Source organism: Teleopsis dalmanni, chromosome 2 (assembly GCF_002237135.1).
Source record: "Teleopsis dalmanni isolate 2A chromosome 2, ASM223713v2, whole genome shotgun sequence".
NCBI lineage: Eukaryota > Metazoa > Arthropoda > Insecta > Diptera > Diopsidae > Teleopsis > Teleopsis dalmanni.
Window position 1 is genome coordinate 53131307 of NC_051847.1, and position 14989 is coordinate 53146295.

At 27.3% G+C, this 14989-nt stretch overlaps 1 protein-coding gene across 2 annotated transcripts; it reads right to left on the minus strand.

The window, feature by feature from the left end:
• Positions 1–373: 373 nt before the first annotated feature.
• On the minus strand, positions 374–14691 carry LOC119686229. Of its 2 annotated transcripts, none has more exons than XM_038100744.1 (13): positions 14539–14691; positions 12719–13010; positions 9617–9742; positions 9378–9554; positions 8936–9310; positions 8130–8871; positions 5920–6151; positions 5693–5849; positions 4595–4712; positions 2208–4537; positions 2028–2133; positions 1422–1835; positions 374–1365 (listed from the first exon to the last, which is right to left on the minus strand). In XM_038100744.1, exons 2-13 carry the CDS (start codon positions 12899–12901, stop codon positions 638–640), a joined length of 5688 nt encoding a protein of 1895 aa, XP_037956672.1. In that variant the 5' UTR covers positions 12902–13010; positions 14539–14691; the 3' UTR covers positions 374–637. The 2 variants fall into 2 exon arrangements, with proteins under 2 accessions (XP_037956672.1, XP_037956673.1); XM_038100745.1 differs by having other exon boundaries at positions 5920–6136; positions 14539–14690.
• Between the last annotated feature and the right edge of the window lie 298 nt (positions 14692–14989).

Genomic DNA, 14989 nt, shown 5'->3' on the forward strand with positions numbered 1-14989 from the left:
ACCTAGTATACCAATAATTTATATTATAATGATACACTTCCAAAAAATCCATTCATAAAACGACTTACGAATTAGTTCCAAAAAATTTCAAATAAAAAGAATAATTTTTGTTTTATAAAATGATTTATTTTTATATTTCGATTTTCAAATAGATACGAAGCTAAGTATTATTATAAGTGAATATACAATTATAATATATAAAAATAGTTATATTTGAATTAAATAAAAACAAAAATTCATCCAAGAACAAAAAATTATGAATTAAACAAACAATATTTTTAGTTTCATACTTTATTCATTATATAGTGAAAAAATATTCAAAATTCAAATACTCATACTAAACTTTATCACATTCCTAAAAACATTAAACTCCCTAAAATTTTTAGGGATAAATAAACAATAAATTCTGTTGCATCTGTTGATTAAAGGATGATCAAATGCAAAAAAAACTTGTCACAAATTCTGCCGATCAATCTTAAAAATATTAACTAAATTAAATTAATTTACCATAATTAGTAAGTTAAACTATATTACAAGTGAATTACCTTATAATTCTAAATTATAAACCCTAACTAAACATATTTCTTTTAGCGAAATATCTAATAATGGTGTAATAAATAATTCTAACTAAACTCTATTACATAATCGAACATAATCCAGAGGTTTCGATACCACATTCTACTTTCTTAGTCTTCTTCAGTGTTACATTCTGCAATTCTGGTTTGAAATCAAATTTAATTGTTTCTTCAATTGGCGGCGATGATCTCTGAGATGCAGTCGTTGGCGACATACTCTGAGGGCATCGTAAGACAGTGCTGTTGTCACTAGTATTACTTGTCAGTGCTGTGTTATTACTACTTTTTGAGCTTTCATTAACAGATTTAGAGGGGTTGGAAGATACAACACTAGCGATTGTGCTTATTGTTGCACCACCACCACAAAGAACAGGAATTGTATTTATTGTTTGTATAGTACTTATGTTACCATGGCTTAAACTATTTTTATTTACATCATTTACTTCAGAATTTAAATTAGAACTATTATTATGAGATGTACTTGATGAAGATGTTGTTATAATAGATGATGAAACTGAAACGTTACTATTTGTTGAAACAGTATTTTTCGTTATATTTATTTTAATCTTATTAACTAAATTGCTAAGTGGAATTGCTGGTGTTGGACCAGATATCGAAAGATTATGTCCAACATCAGGCTCCAAATTACCATCAATAGATATATTAAGATCCATAGAGGCTGTGTTCTCTAATGGTTCAATTATTCCAGTTAAAGTAAGAGACTCAGTTGAAGGTCTTCGTTCAGTTGCAGGAGATGCCGTTGAAGCGATTGTTTGTGTTTGTGTTTCTTCTAATATAAGTTATTTAAAAGCATGTAAGACAATTTTTTATTAATTAAATACATACCACTGCTTTGTACTGATATTTCTTCATCTGGCCTGATGAGGACTGTGCCAACATCTTCAAAACCATCATCATCTTCTTCATCTTTTGGTTCTTCTTTTATTTTGACATTCATAAAAGATAACTGCGATGTTTCGTCGCATTCAGTTGGTTCTTTCTCGACGTATGTGTCCAAGTCAGTAAAAGGTATGTTTGGTTCTTCGATTTCAACATCTGATTCCACAGTTTCAATAAACTTATCATCGCTTTTACTATCTGTAGAAATGGCCATTTCTTCTCTGCTTACGTTAGCTGGTACATATTCTTCGTCATCATCGACAATTTCAGTAACTGATGGCTCTTCGTTTGGCAATACTATAACATCATCGTCGTCATCCTCTTCATCATCTGCAATGGTTACTGACAACTTTGCTGCTTCTAAATTAAAAATAAAATTAACATTTTATAAATTAATTTAAATAGTTTTTAATCAAAGAGTATTATTTGAGGGGTTATCAGTCAAAATTATTATTTACAACTAATGATAAATAAGCTGAAAAATATAATACATTTATTTTATAAAATATTTTATTTATTATATGACTTAATAATGAACTAAAAATCTCCTACCTTCATCAACTGTAATTTTAATTACATTATCGACAGCGTTATCATCTTCTTCTGTAATTTTAGAGTCCTCTTTCAATTCTTCTACCTTTGGCGGATTGAGTGCAGTCTTAAAAAAAATTTATTTTTTTAAATATACAATTCAGTTTATTATTTATAACTTATATATTTGAGTATATTCACCTTATAATCTTCATAACAAAGTGGGTGGTATATTTTGTCTTCGACTCTTATGGCTGAACGTAGATGCCATTCTTCATGTTCTTCATTATAAAATTGTTCAAATTTCTCGTGACACATATCACAGCAGCGATCAACATCATTAGCTCCAGCTGGGCAACTAGGCGCTGGCGAATTTATTGAACGTTGATTGGAAACATCATCATTTGCATCTATTTCATTCAGTTGTGTCTCAAAAAAGTTCTTTTCTCGTTCTTCAAGATCTTCAATTTCTTCATACTGCGCCCAATCATTTAGTTCATAATACCACTTACGAGAATGTGCTTTTCTCGTTGAGTCTCGTTCTCTTCTATTTTGTCTAAAATGCCAATCCAAGTGTTGACTATACTTAATTGTTTGTTCAGGCGGAAATCGAACACCACAACTACTGCATTGCATGCCTGAAAATAATGTAGCCACAATAGCTGACTGGCGCAACTTAATTGTTTCTGGCTTTGCTAAATCAATAGGACGAATTACTTCAATAGGCTCCTCAACAACATCAGGATTCGTAAGTTCTTCCTTTACTGTTGAATTTTGAGTTGAATTTGTGGATGAAGAAGTTGTCGTACTGGTTAAAAGCCCTGTTGAAACTAATTTTTGAAGTAATTCATCGATGTTAATTTTGCTTAGCACATCTGTAGGTATGCTTGGAACCGAAGTATTTGTTGGCACTACTCCGTCATTTGTCGTAGATATGTTTTCTTCACTTTTAACTTCAATACTTTCTGTTGTTGTATTTGGTGGCGTTATTGTGGACTGATTTTGATTAGGTGATGCAGTTGTTTCAACCAAATTTTCGGAATCATTTGTTTCTACACTAATAGTTTCAGTGGGATTTGTGTTAACATATCTCATATTTTGGATTTTTATTTTTCCAGGTTCAACATCTTCAGGTAAAGCACTAAAACGTATGAAATGCTTATCATCACCAAGTTCATAACTTTTAGGAAGTCCACCAAATTCAACGTCTGCAGCAACACCATCTAACAGTACCGTAAGTAAATTATCTGCAAATTGTATAGTATGCTGTTTTTCTCCCAAATTAAAAGTCTGCAGTTTAGCATCAATAAATATTCCAATAACTATATGTGCATCTACAATCATGGTAATTTTACCAATAACTAAATCTCGACGAATTGGCCCAATATTTACTTTAGGTGGTGGCCCCTCTGCTTGCAAATGTCGAATATTTTTACCAATTGGAACTGGTATAATAGAACCACCAAAGAATATTTCATACCATTGATCATCAATATAGAGTTCACGTGAAGGAAAGCCAAATTTCATTCTATGTGGTTCACCTTTAATGGTTACTACTTTATAGTCATCATTAAAATGCATTGCAAACGTTTCATCGTCTATAGAAATTGATCTTTGACCAGGTTGAAAACGTATTTCACGTGGCTGATCCATTTCCATAAAAACAATTGCCACTTCATCATATATACGTATTTCTTTAGCACAGCTATCAATCGTAATTGTGCGAACTAAATTTTCTTGTGGGTTGTCAATCGAATTGCAGGGCTTTTTCGATTGTTGCACTGAAGCTGGTGCAATATTAAAGCTAACTGGAGGTTGTGGCGGTGGTGGAACTTTTGAAATCATCATTGGTGGTATTGCATTACCAAAAGGTGGTACTGGCATTCCAGTACCCATTTGCCAAGGCATTTGCGGTAAATGTAAGTTTGGATTTGGTAATGGTGGCATCGGTGGATGAGGTACTAAACTTCTAAAATGTCTCTTATTCACATTACCCGACAACCAAGGTCTATTTGGAGGCATATTCATTTGCATCCCTGAATCGTGATCATTCCATTTTACAGATTTAGAACGTTTTTCTTTATTGTATCGTGATTTTGTTATATTAATATCATCAGTTTTCTCATCATAAAGTGGTGAATTACTTGCATTACTATCACCTAATGAATTTTCTAATGGGAGCTCATTATTATTTGATTGATTTTTCACCAGTTTGGGAATGCGTTTCTTTAAAATAGCTTCACGCGCTGTATTTCTTTCTACCATAGCATCGTCATCCTCAATTGTTTGCGATTTATGTGTATTTACTAATTCTTTTCGTTTAGCTTCTTTTAATTTATTTTTTTCATTTATAGACATAACAGTTTGCACCAAACTTTTATATTGATCTTGAGAAACAGATTTCATTTCAAACAATTCTTGGGCTTGAGCTAATATTGTACGTAATTTTTCATCATTAGCTTCTTGAGAATCTTCATTTATATTAAGTTCCGTCAATTTTAAGCGCTGTGACAATTCTTTGTGAGATTTTTCTATAAATTATAATATAAATACAAATATTTTAAAACAAGAAAATAACATTGTCCTACCAAACTTTCCACTTTTATTGAATTTCGCAGCTTTTGCTAATTTTGCACGTACATCATCTAACGTTGACGCCTTATTAGGAGATGACTTCGTTTCTGTTGCATTTATTGGAATTTGTGGCTAAAATTAAATTCAGTACATAAAATGTATTTGATTTGATCGACAGTTTAAAGAAAATAGTTATTCTCTTCATAATTGACTTTAAAAATCAAATTTAAATTAATTTATTTTAATTAAAAAGTTAATTAAAAGTATTTTTTTTTTAATAATGTAACATATAACATCCATCAAACAGATACTACATAAGTTGGAGAAACGAAAATGTGATATATTTTTGTTATATAAAATAATCTATATATATTATATATTTGCTATTGTAGCATACATAATATAAACAAATATATCCATTACCCATTTTGTGTATGGTCTACTTGAGAAAAGTATTATTCACATATTCTTAAGCCACACTATATTAATTGTTGATCTTGCAATAATAAGTCCAAGCACTTTGAGCTGCTTGTGTATACTGCGCCGCTTTTAAAGACGAAAGCATTCGAGATATTGCATGAGCAACAACTTTTGAAATTAATTTAAATTGACGGGTAGCACTTTTATATAGTATAAAGATATTCAATAAAAATATAATTATCAATAATCAATCAAAGCGTATCATTTTCATTAAACTATATATAAGTTTAATTCAAATTTTATGTATGATAATAATAACTCATTGAAAATATTTATAATATTGTTAAATTTCTTACTTTATATAAAATTTGCTTCAAACATTAGGAGTCTAAGACTAAATTTGCATATTAAGTTGAAGTTGATCTATCTATAAACAATACAGTTAAGTTTATTAGTTATAGACAAGATTTATTGCCATGTGTAACCGAAATTCGTTATACAATGTGTCCCAATTTATACTAATTATTTGTAACAGTTGGAATACACGAATCATAATATATCGATAGTAATACAAGTATTATTATGTTAATATTATTTTATGAACTAATATGTGAAAATCGAAAAATTTTATATTTAATAAATTTGAAGTAACTAATAACATAGGTAATTATATTTAATATTTTTATACAAACCTCTGTTTTATCAATATTCTCAGCATTTTGATGAATTAAATTTTCATCCTCTGATTTCAATGTTGGTGTTACTTTCTCTTCCACTGGTTCGTGCTTTTGTGTGGGTAATATGACTGGAATTACTGTACGTAAATCAACATCTTCAGAGCCAAAAAGACTACAAAAATATTAAGTTATCACAAGAATAAAAACTAAAATTCTTTACCAAATTGCTGTTTTTTACTTACGCGTCAATTTTTGTTGATTTACTTTTCTTTGGTAAGGGTTCTTCCGCTTCAGGTGTAGGGAATGGCCTTTTCTTCACATCCTCTCCATCGTTGTCAATCTCCATTTCCTCCTTGATAATAGCATTTTCTGATGCATTCAACTTCAATGCTTTATCAACTTGATTCTCAGATTTAGAATTTATGGCATCAATTTTCTTATTCGTAATTATGCTGGATGCTGTCAATAGATTATCTGTAGTTTTTTCTAACTTATTAAACAATTTTTGTATTTTAAACGACACTTTGGGTGATGATGTTACAACTGTTTTTGCACTCGTTGATTCAAGAGCTGGGGATATATTTAATAACGTTGCAGTTGAGGTCTGCCTCAAATCAACATCCTTGTTTGACTTTTGTACAGTGTCTAGCACTAACTTTTTATCTAAAATTGGTTGTTCGTGTTTTGGATATATATTTATTTATATTATAAAATAATATATATATATATAAATAATATATATATATTATTTTATAATATTATATATATAATATTATATATATGTATAAATATGTAAATATATATATACATATATTAATTTTAAAGAAATATAAACAACAAAATAGTACTACAAGATTTCATAGAAAATTAATGAGCCAATTTTATGGCAAAAAAAAAAAAAAAAATTACAGGACTAATAATGTAAAACAAAAACGGTGCATAACTCAACATCATCACAAAAAAAAAATATTAATATAAACATACATATATATTATGTATAATATATATATTTTTTATTATGCGCATACACACACAACTTTAATACACATAATATATCTTAACTGTACACATTATTATATACATACAGATGTGTTATATACATAAACATATATATGCATATACATGTATACAAAAGAAATAAATAAACATATATATTATGCATAATATATGTTAAACGTAAACATATAATAATAATTTAAAATATATTTAAAGAACACTCTTTATACGTTTGTTTTTTAAATGTTTCTTTGAACTTTTAAATTTAGTACTTTGGTTAGATTTTTTTTTATTTTATATAGTTTGTTTTGATAATTTTACCAACTTTTCGAAAGATGTTGGAATTTTTCTACAGAATAGAATTTTACAATTAGTTCATAAAACCTTACAACCAATAGTTGTAAGATTAATTATTATAAAACCATATTCAAAAGAAGTTAAATAGATTTTAAAATGTTGCCGTAATGTATATAGAAAATAATTATATAAAACAAATAAAAAGAAACCTGAGTTTTTTTTTTAAAGGTTCATAACAAGACTTTAAATAACAAACATTAATCATCATATATATATACATATAATAAATATAAATATTTATATATACATATATAGAATTTAATACATAAATACAGTTACTTTTATAATTTTATACTGTACGTGAAAAAAATTAGAATATCTATTTATAATTAATATTAAACAATTTTGAATATAAATCTTTAAGTACTAAAAGATATTTGTATATCGATATATATTCAACCTTTATTTTGTTTTTAACAATTACACTTATATATCACAATTTTTTCTGTTTCTTTTTTTACTAAGTTCTTATTTATTATAATACAGATACTTTAATTTAATTCCCCAGAAAAAGAGCACAGCGTTTTTTAATATTTTATATTGACATAAAACAATGCCCTCAAATTAAAACAACTGTTGCAAAACATGTTTATAAAATTTTTATTTTGAAATAAATATTAAACTAGCAAAATTTTATACTTAAATAATGCATTATTTTTACATATTTTTGTTTTATATACATGATTCATTATCTATTTGGCATTTAAGATTTTACCATATCACAGTAAAAAGAAGTATATATTCCATAGGAATTATCTAAAACAACCAAAATCAGCAGAAAAAAATCCATTAACGACCTGTTCTCAGCATTTGATATTATAACATAGAATATGCTTACGCCTGAAATTTCACACAAAATTATTTCCATACAATAGATAATACTCAGCGACCTAAGCAAATCTGAAGAACTGAACTATTAAGCAACGAAAAAGAAATTGTCCCCCCGAAGCTAATCATCATTTTATGTTCACCTATAGTTTCTATGCCAAATGTGACTCTTTTCAGGGGATAAAGTGTATTAAATGTGTAAAAATTGCTTTTATATTTTTACTTAATATATGTGAAGTTATACTTGTGTAGTAGTAGAGACTATTCTTACTTTTGTCTAAATCTTTAGCAGCATTACTTGATTTAATATCCTCCTTTTCTGTATGCCCAGCGTTACATTTAATGCGTTTATCATTATTTGAACGTAAATCAGTATCTTTAGTTAGTCCACTTATTGGACTAGGTGAACGATTTTTATTGGAATTACTACGACTTCTAGGATCCCGTTTCACCTCTTTACTCTTTGCTGGTGGGGAAGCTGGTGAAGATGATTTTCTTTTATGCGTTGAAGAATTAGAAGTTATATCAAATTCATCTTTATCACATTTTGCAATACGTTTGTCGCGACTACTAAAACCTCCATCTTTTCGACGGTCTGAGGAACTGCCACTTCCACTACTGGAAGATGAATTTTTGTCAGAACGTTTACGATCTTTGTCTCGACTAGAGGAACTTGAACTTTTGCTGGACGTACGACCTGAACGACTTGAGGAATGGCGAGTTGGTGACTTACTTTCAGAGCCGGAGCCGCCGCTACTAGTTCTTCGTGTTTTATGACTATCCTTACGGTATGATGAAGTTTTTTCTGTATTTTTAGAGTCTTCATTGTGATGCAAATAATTGCTTGGAGGTTGTATTTGTATACCTCTATTACCATGCTGTTGTAAGCCTTGTTGACCTTGTTGATTTTGTCTTGCCAAACGTGGATCACGATGACGTATGGTATTAATTAAAGCCGGATTCACTGGATGTACTTTTGGCTTGCCAATATTATTAATTCCAGTAGGATAAGTCTATTTGAATAAAATCATTTTATTAAATTGTTTATTGGAATAACATAGAATTGATTATTTCTACCTGAGCTGGTAAGTTATTTGAGCCGGGTATTAAATTTGGTCTAGAATGTCGATAAGTATTCTGGTAAATACTTGGTCTTATAGCTGGCGAGTGATGCGCCACTATATTTGGTGCAACCATATTATTTGGCATTATTTGTGGCATAACTGAGGGTGGAGCTAATATATGTGTATCAACTGGTGACAAAACATTCTCAGCTGTGCCCAACTGTTTTTCTTGTTCTTCTAAACGTTTTTTTGTTGCTTCAAGTTCTAATTCTAATTTTTGTTTTTTTAATTCAAGTAATTTTCTTGTTTTTGCATGTAAAATTTCTTCCATACTAGTATCAGTAGGTAATGCTTGTATAGTTTGATTAGGGGCAAGATTTACATTTACCTTAAAATATTTAATTAAATTAATATATATATATATATATTTCATTTAAATTCTATTATATATTTACCGTTTTTAAGAAATTCGGATTGACATGAATTGCTGGTTGCGAATGTTGTGCAGTTATTGGCCAGTTAACATCTAAACGTTTGACTTTGACATCTAATGTGTATAACTTCTGTGCAGAAAATACTTCATTCCACGTTTGACGCAATGCGTACATTCGTTCTCGTACCTTTTCATTCACCTTAAAAAAAATAACCTCTTAACACTCTTTATCTTATATATATTTATTACACTTTTACTTACTGTTTCGAATACCCCACAAAATATATTTACTATACATTGACTGAAGAGCTGGACATATGTGCTTTTCACATTTTTCACAATCGAATCAATTAGATACAGTATTGGCAACTTAATATCTGGTACTACCTGTATAAGAATTATGAAGATAAGGAAGATCATGTTGAGAACAATAACTAGGAAAATCTCGTGGTTAAAGTGTATTCAATACAAAAATGAGCACAATTTTTAATGGAATGATGTACTTAAAGATTATTATAAGACTCGTAATATGTGCTCGTAACAAATTTAACGAAAATTATGCGTTTAGCATCTTTACAAGCTGAAAACTATAAAATTATATTATGTGGAAAATGTACTTTGATGGTACTGAAAGAAGTCATTTCATATAATAAGATTGTAATATAGAAGTTTACTAGAGATTATAATACAATTTGCATTCAATAATTATGCTATATAAATATAGTAAAATATAACCTTGACTAATTTCTATACTTTTTCTTAGGAAATTTTGAGCTGCATGATTCCTAAAACTTGCATAATAAACCTTCCGTTTTTCAAAATGTTTATTTGATCTAATACTACACTGAAGTAAACTGTCCCTTATTTATTACTAATATATTAAAACAAAATCCATGTACCTACAGACATAATTAGGTTTACTCCCAACATATGCATTATCAGAGCAAATAAAACTGAGCGTTATTGTATAGCGTTTTAAACCGTATATGGCTTTATAGCATTCTAAATAATTGTTGGATAAAATTCCTATTTCTTAATATAAACACATTTATAACCATTTTGATTTTCAAAATGACTTTGGTAACGTTCATTATTAAATTGTATCTTTTAATTTTATTTTTTAACCGAACAGCTTAATATCTACGAGCTCTTTAAAAGTGATTACTTCACTTATAAGATATTTATAAATTATAATGTATATATTATTATTTTGTTTGTTGGGTTTTGTCGTCGAAATGTATGTATTCGTATTCGTATGTATTTACATAAATCCTGCATGTTTGTATATATGAATGTATGGTACCTATGTGTGTATATTTTTTTTCGTTTGCAATTTATTATAATTAGGTAATATGAAGTTGACTATTTTTTATGATTTATATATAGCAATAAGGCTATATGAGGTTAAGGAATTTTTTTAAGGAATTATATATGAGTATAGCGCATAAACAATATGGAATTGATTATTTTTTTTTTTTTGCCATATGTCAACGGGATTAAGTTTTATAAATATATATTTATTATAATTAAATTATATTTTTGAAAATTATATGATTAAATGATATAAAGGATTTTTGAAATTGAGGACATATATATAATTATATATTATAATATATAATATATATATTAAATATATATTATATATATATATATATATATATTATAATAAGATGAAGAAAAAATGTGCACATTTATGGATGTTTAAAGGATATTACACTTTATTTTCATAGATATTTTTATCATAATTATAAGTTTGAGGAATTTTTAAAGGTATATTTATCATAATTGAATTATATCTTTGAATATGTACATATTGAAATCAGATTATTGCATTTATCGTAATTGCGCTTTTTTTTTTGAAAACATATCATAATTCAATTATACAAAATTTATTTTTTTTTTTGAAAAAAATTTGTTATAATTAAAATTGAATTTGAGATTTTTTATGATATTGAAAGATATCTCTAGTATGAAGAATGAGCTAAGTGTATATAAATTTGTGGGGCTTAATTAATTAGATATTAAAAATCCGTATCTATGAACCGAAGGTATAAAGGGGGCAATAAAAACAGTAATTTAGAATTATTTTTATAATAATTATTTAATAATATACAGTCAGTTCTGAATTTTAATAACAATCTAATACTCATCTAGTTTTATTATTACTACCACTCCATCTAGACTTATTATCGTATTATTTTTAACAAAATCTTTAAGAAAAATCATATATAAAAATAACTTTAAAAACACTACTTATTATATTATAAAGTTTATTAAAAACCTTAAGTTGCAACTGTAGGTGGAAGCTACAATATATTATTAAAAAACTATTTATTTCAGTATAAAATTTGTGCAAACTTAAAATTATTAAAAGTTAAAGGTGTAAAATCAAATTAAAATAATTTCAAAGCTATTTTTCAAAGATTTATATATATATATATATAAATCATTTTAAGTTCTTTGGAAATGAATTATATTCTTTTCTAATACTCTTAATAACTTATGAATTAAGGTTGAATAAAATTAAACATTTATTACAAATTTAGAGTAAAATTTTTTGTTCCTCTAGCTAATAAATTTTTAAAAAAATATTTAAATAAAAACTGAATATCCAACATATACCTTTAGCTTAATATACTGATTTTTATACTATATTGATTTTTTCCTATTATTTATGTGGATATTAAATATTATTTGCTGTGCAGATATGGAATTCTTTGGAATTGGATTAAGGTGAAAATAAGACAACACACTACTACAATTTATTTTAGTAATTTGTATTTATTCAACATCATATTTTTCAAGAGAAATTAGGTTTAAATTTGTGAACGCCAAGAATGTTACTTACTGACTTTAAATTTGACATGAATGAGAGTATTATTTCTGTTCAACTTTTATTCAAATATATCAAATAGATTTTTAAGACGTGTTTTACCTTTGTTTATGTGCTTAAATAATCGTTATTTACATATATTTGATATTTTAACACATATTTTTATTTTATTAAAGTATTTTGTTAAGTCTTAAATCGATTCTTTACAAAATTTGAACGTTGATGTTTTGATCCTAAATAATACAATTAAGAGTGAATGAGAATCAACTCATCAGTTAAGAGAAATATCACCCAATTTGTGGTAAAAGAATATTATTTTTCAATTTAAACATTATTTGTACTTTAGTTTTTTTATTTTCTTAAAAATTTTTTTAAGTAACGTACTCAGTCACTTTTTTTCTTTTTGATTTGTATATATCATCAGTCTTAGATCCGTTAATAAAATATATATTTATTACGGCGTTTAAATGTCTTTATAATATAAGTCTTACTTGTATAAAAATAGTATGAAATTCTTAAAAAATGTTAACCTTAGCAATATGATCTTCAACCACTCTGACAATTACTGAGGCATACTCAATGTTCTCTTCAGCTAACATAGTAAGCATGTTTATAAGTGGCTTGCTGTTGCACGTTAGATCCGATAAACTTGAGAGGTATTCCTCAGCAACTCGGTCTTCGTTCTCCTTATGCAGCTTACTGTTCATGTCCATTTTGAAAATTCAATAAATATTTTGATATGCAGATTTTCGGGATTTGTCAATATGAAGTGACGTTTCTCAATATTCGTTATTATACAATTGTAGTTTTGTATGAAGCATTCTGTAAGAATAATTTGTAAAAATGACAATTAACTCAATGATATTTAAATAAAATTTTTGTATTAAGAATTTAATTCAACATTTTACACAATTCATTGAAGCACAAACAGATTTCTGTTGACATATTATTTTTTTACTTTCTTTTACACTCTCACTCTCAAAATAGTAACCACCCCATCTTACACAACCAACTTATCCACATCCTAACCCATATATTCGTCATGTAATTCCTTTCGTTACCTCCATTACAGATCCCTGCGGGCTACACCAACAAGAAAACATAGCTAACTTTAATATAACCTTACAACCTACTGATATAAAAAGGAATATACCAACGAATCCTACAAAGTCAAAAACTCCATAATTTTGATATTACAAACGGTAAAAATTATTTTTTTGAAAACCATCCAGTCTCTGTTAGCAAAGCCCTATAAAGTCATTCAATGTTGGTATAGGATGAACGTGTGCCGCCCTAGACATAATGAACACTATGACTCTGTAAAATAACTTGTTGAGACAAGTTTCGGTTACTTAAGGACTATTACGTTAAGGACGTTGAAGATACTTAAAAGGGTTAAACCACTAACTCAACAATCTGTGTGCGATTTTATCGAAAAATTTTTAATTTTGATATAAAACAACGCATTTAATATTTGTTATAAAGCGAAGAAATTTCAATAATTCAAATATTTGTTAAAATTAATCTAAGTAACTCATATAATAATAAATGCGTTCTTTATACATTGTTGGTACTGAATTTATATTGACACATTTGATAAAATATGCATGTATATTAAAATGTGTAGGTGTTGATTTGAAAAATATGTGATTTATGTATGCAAAAAGGTTAATAGTACAGATATATAATATTTAGTTCTTAAATATTAAGATTTTGGTATTTTCGGAATATGCATTAAGAAATCCCCAATTCTTTATAAAAAAATCAAACACAAACAACACATTTAAGCGTAATTATATCGATACATTGTTGTTGGTGTATGTTTTCCTTGACTCCACAAACAAAAACCATATATAAGTATAAGTGAACAAAAATATAATACACATTTATATGAAAAGACGAGGGGTTAGGAGTTAACTACACAATCTCTGAACAATGATCATTGTATACGTGAAGTTATAAGTATTTTGCAAACTGTTTAACAATGTATATTTAGCAATATTGTTATCCAAGTTAAATTAGGATGATATTGTATTGTAAAAAAATATATTCGTGTATATCATGAAACTGCATCAGTCCAGTTATTTTGGACTAATGATTGAGTTATATTTATGTATATATAATGTATTTCAGTAAATTCATAAACACTCATTTATAATAAATTAATTTACATTTAAAACAATTGCTTAAACAAAAATAAAACAAAACAAAATCTATTTTTCACATATCCGCATAGCCATTAACGCATATTGTATACTAACACCATTAATTAACGAAAACACGTCAAACACATTTTGCGTATGAAAAATTTTTGCACTACTTTGTTTGAATCATTTAATATTTCACTTACCCTTTCAACTTAAAAAGATATAAATAAATATTTTATATTCACAAATATTAAAAGAGATGTATTATTTTATTGTTAACGTGTCAATATTTTACAAACTTCACACTTCTCACGTAATACTTTCATCGTCTCTGAATTAATTCTGCTATATGAAAATGGCTACCACAATGCCGCAATATCGAATGTAATCGCAAGGTTGTATTTAAAAAAGTAAACAACTTTAAACTTAGATGTAACACATATATTTTAAACGTTTTTGATATCACAATAAATTCTACACAAAGTTTTGATTTATATTTGTCAACACTTGATAAGTAGTTTTAACGTACTGTGTCATTATATTAATTTTTGATGCTTATATAGAATTTAAAATTTTTTCTTGTACTGTAAAATACTATATAAAAGAATTGGTTTACCCTATTATTTTAGAAATTGCATTTGTCGATTATGACCG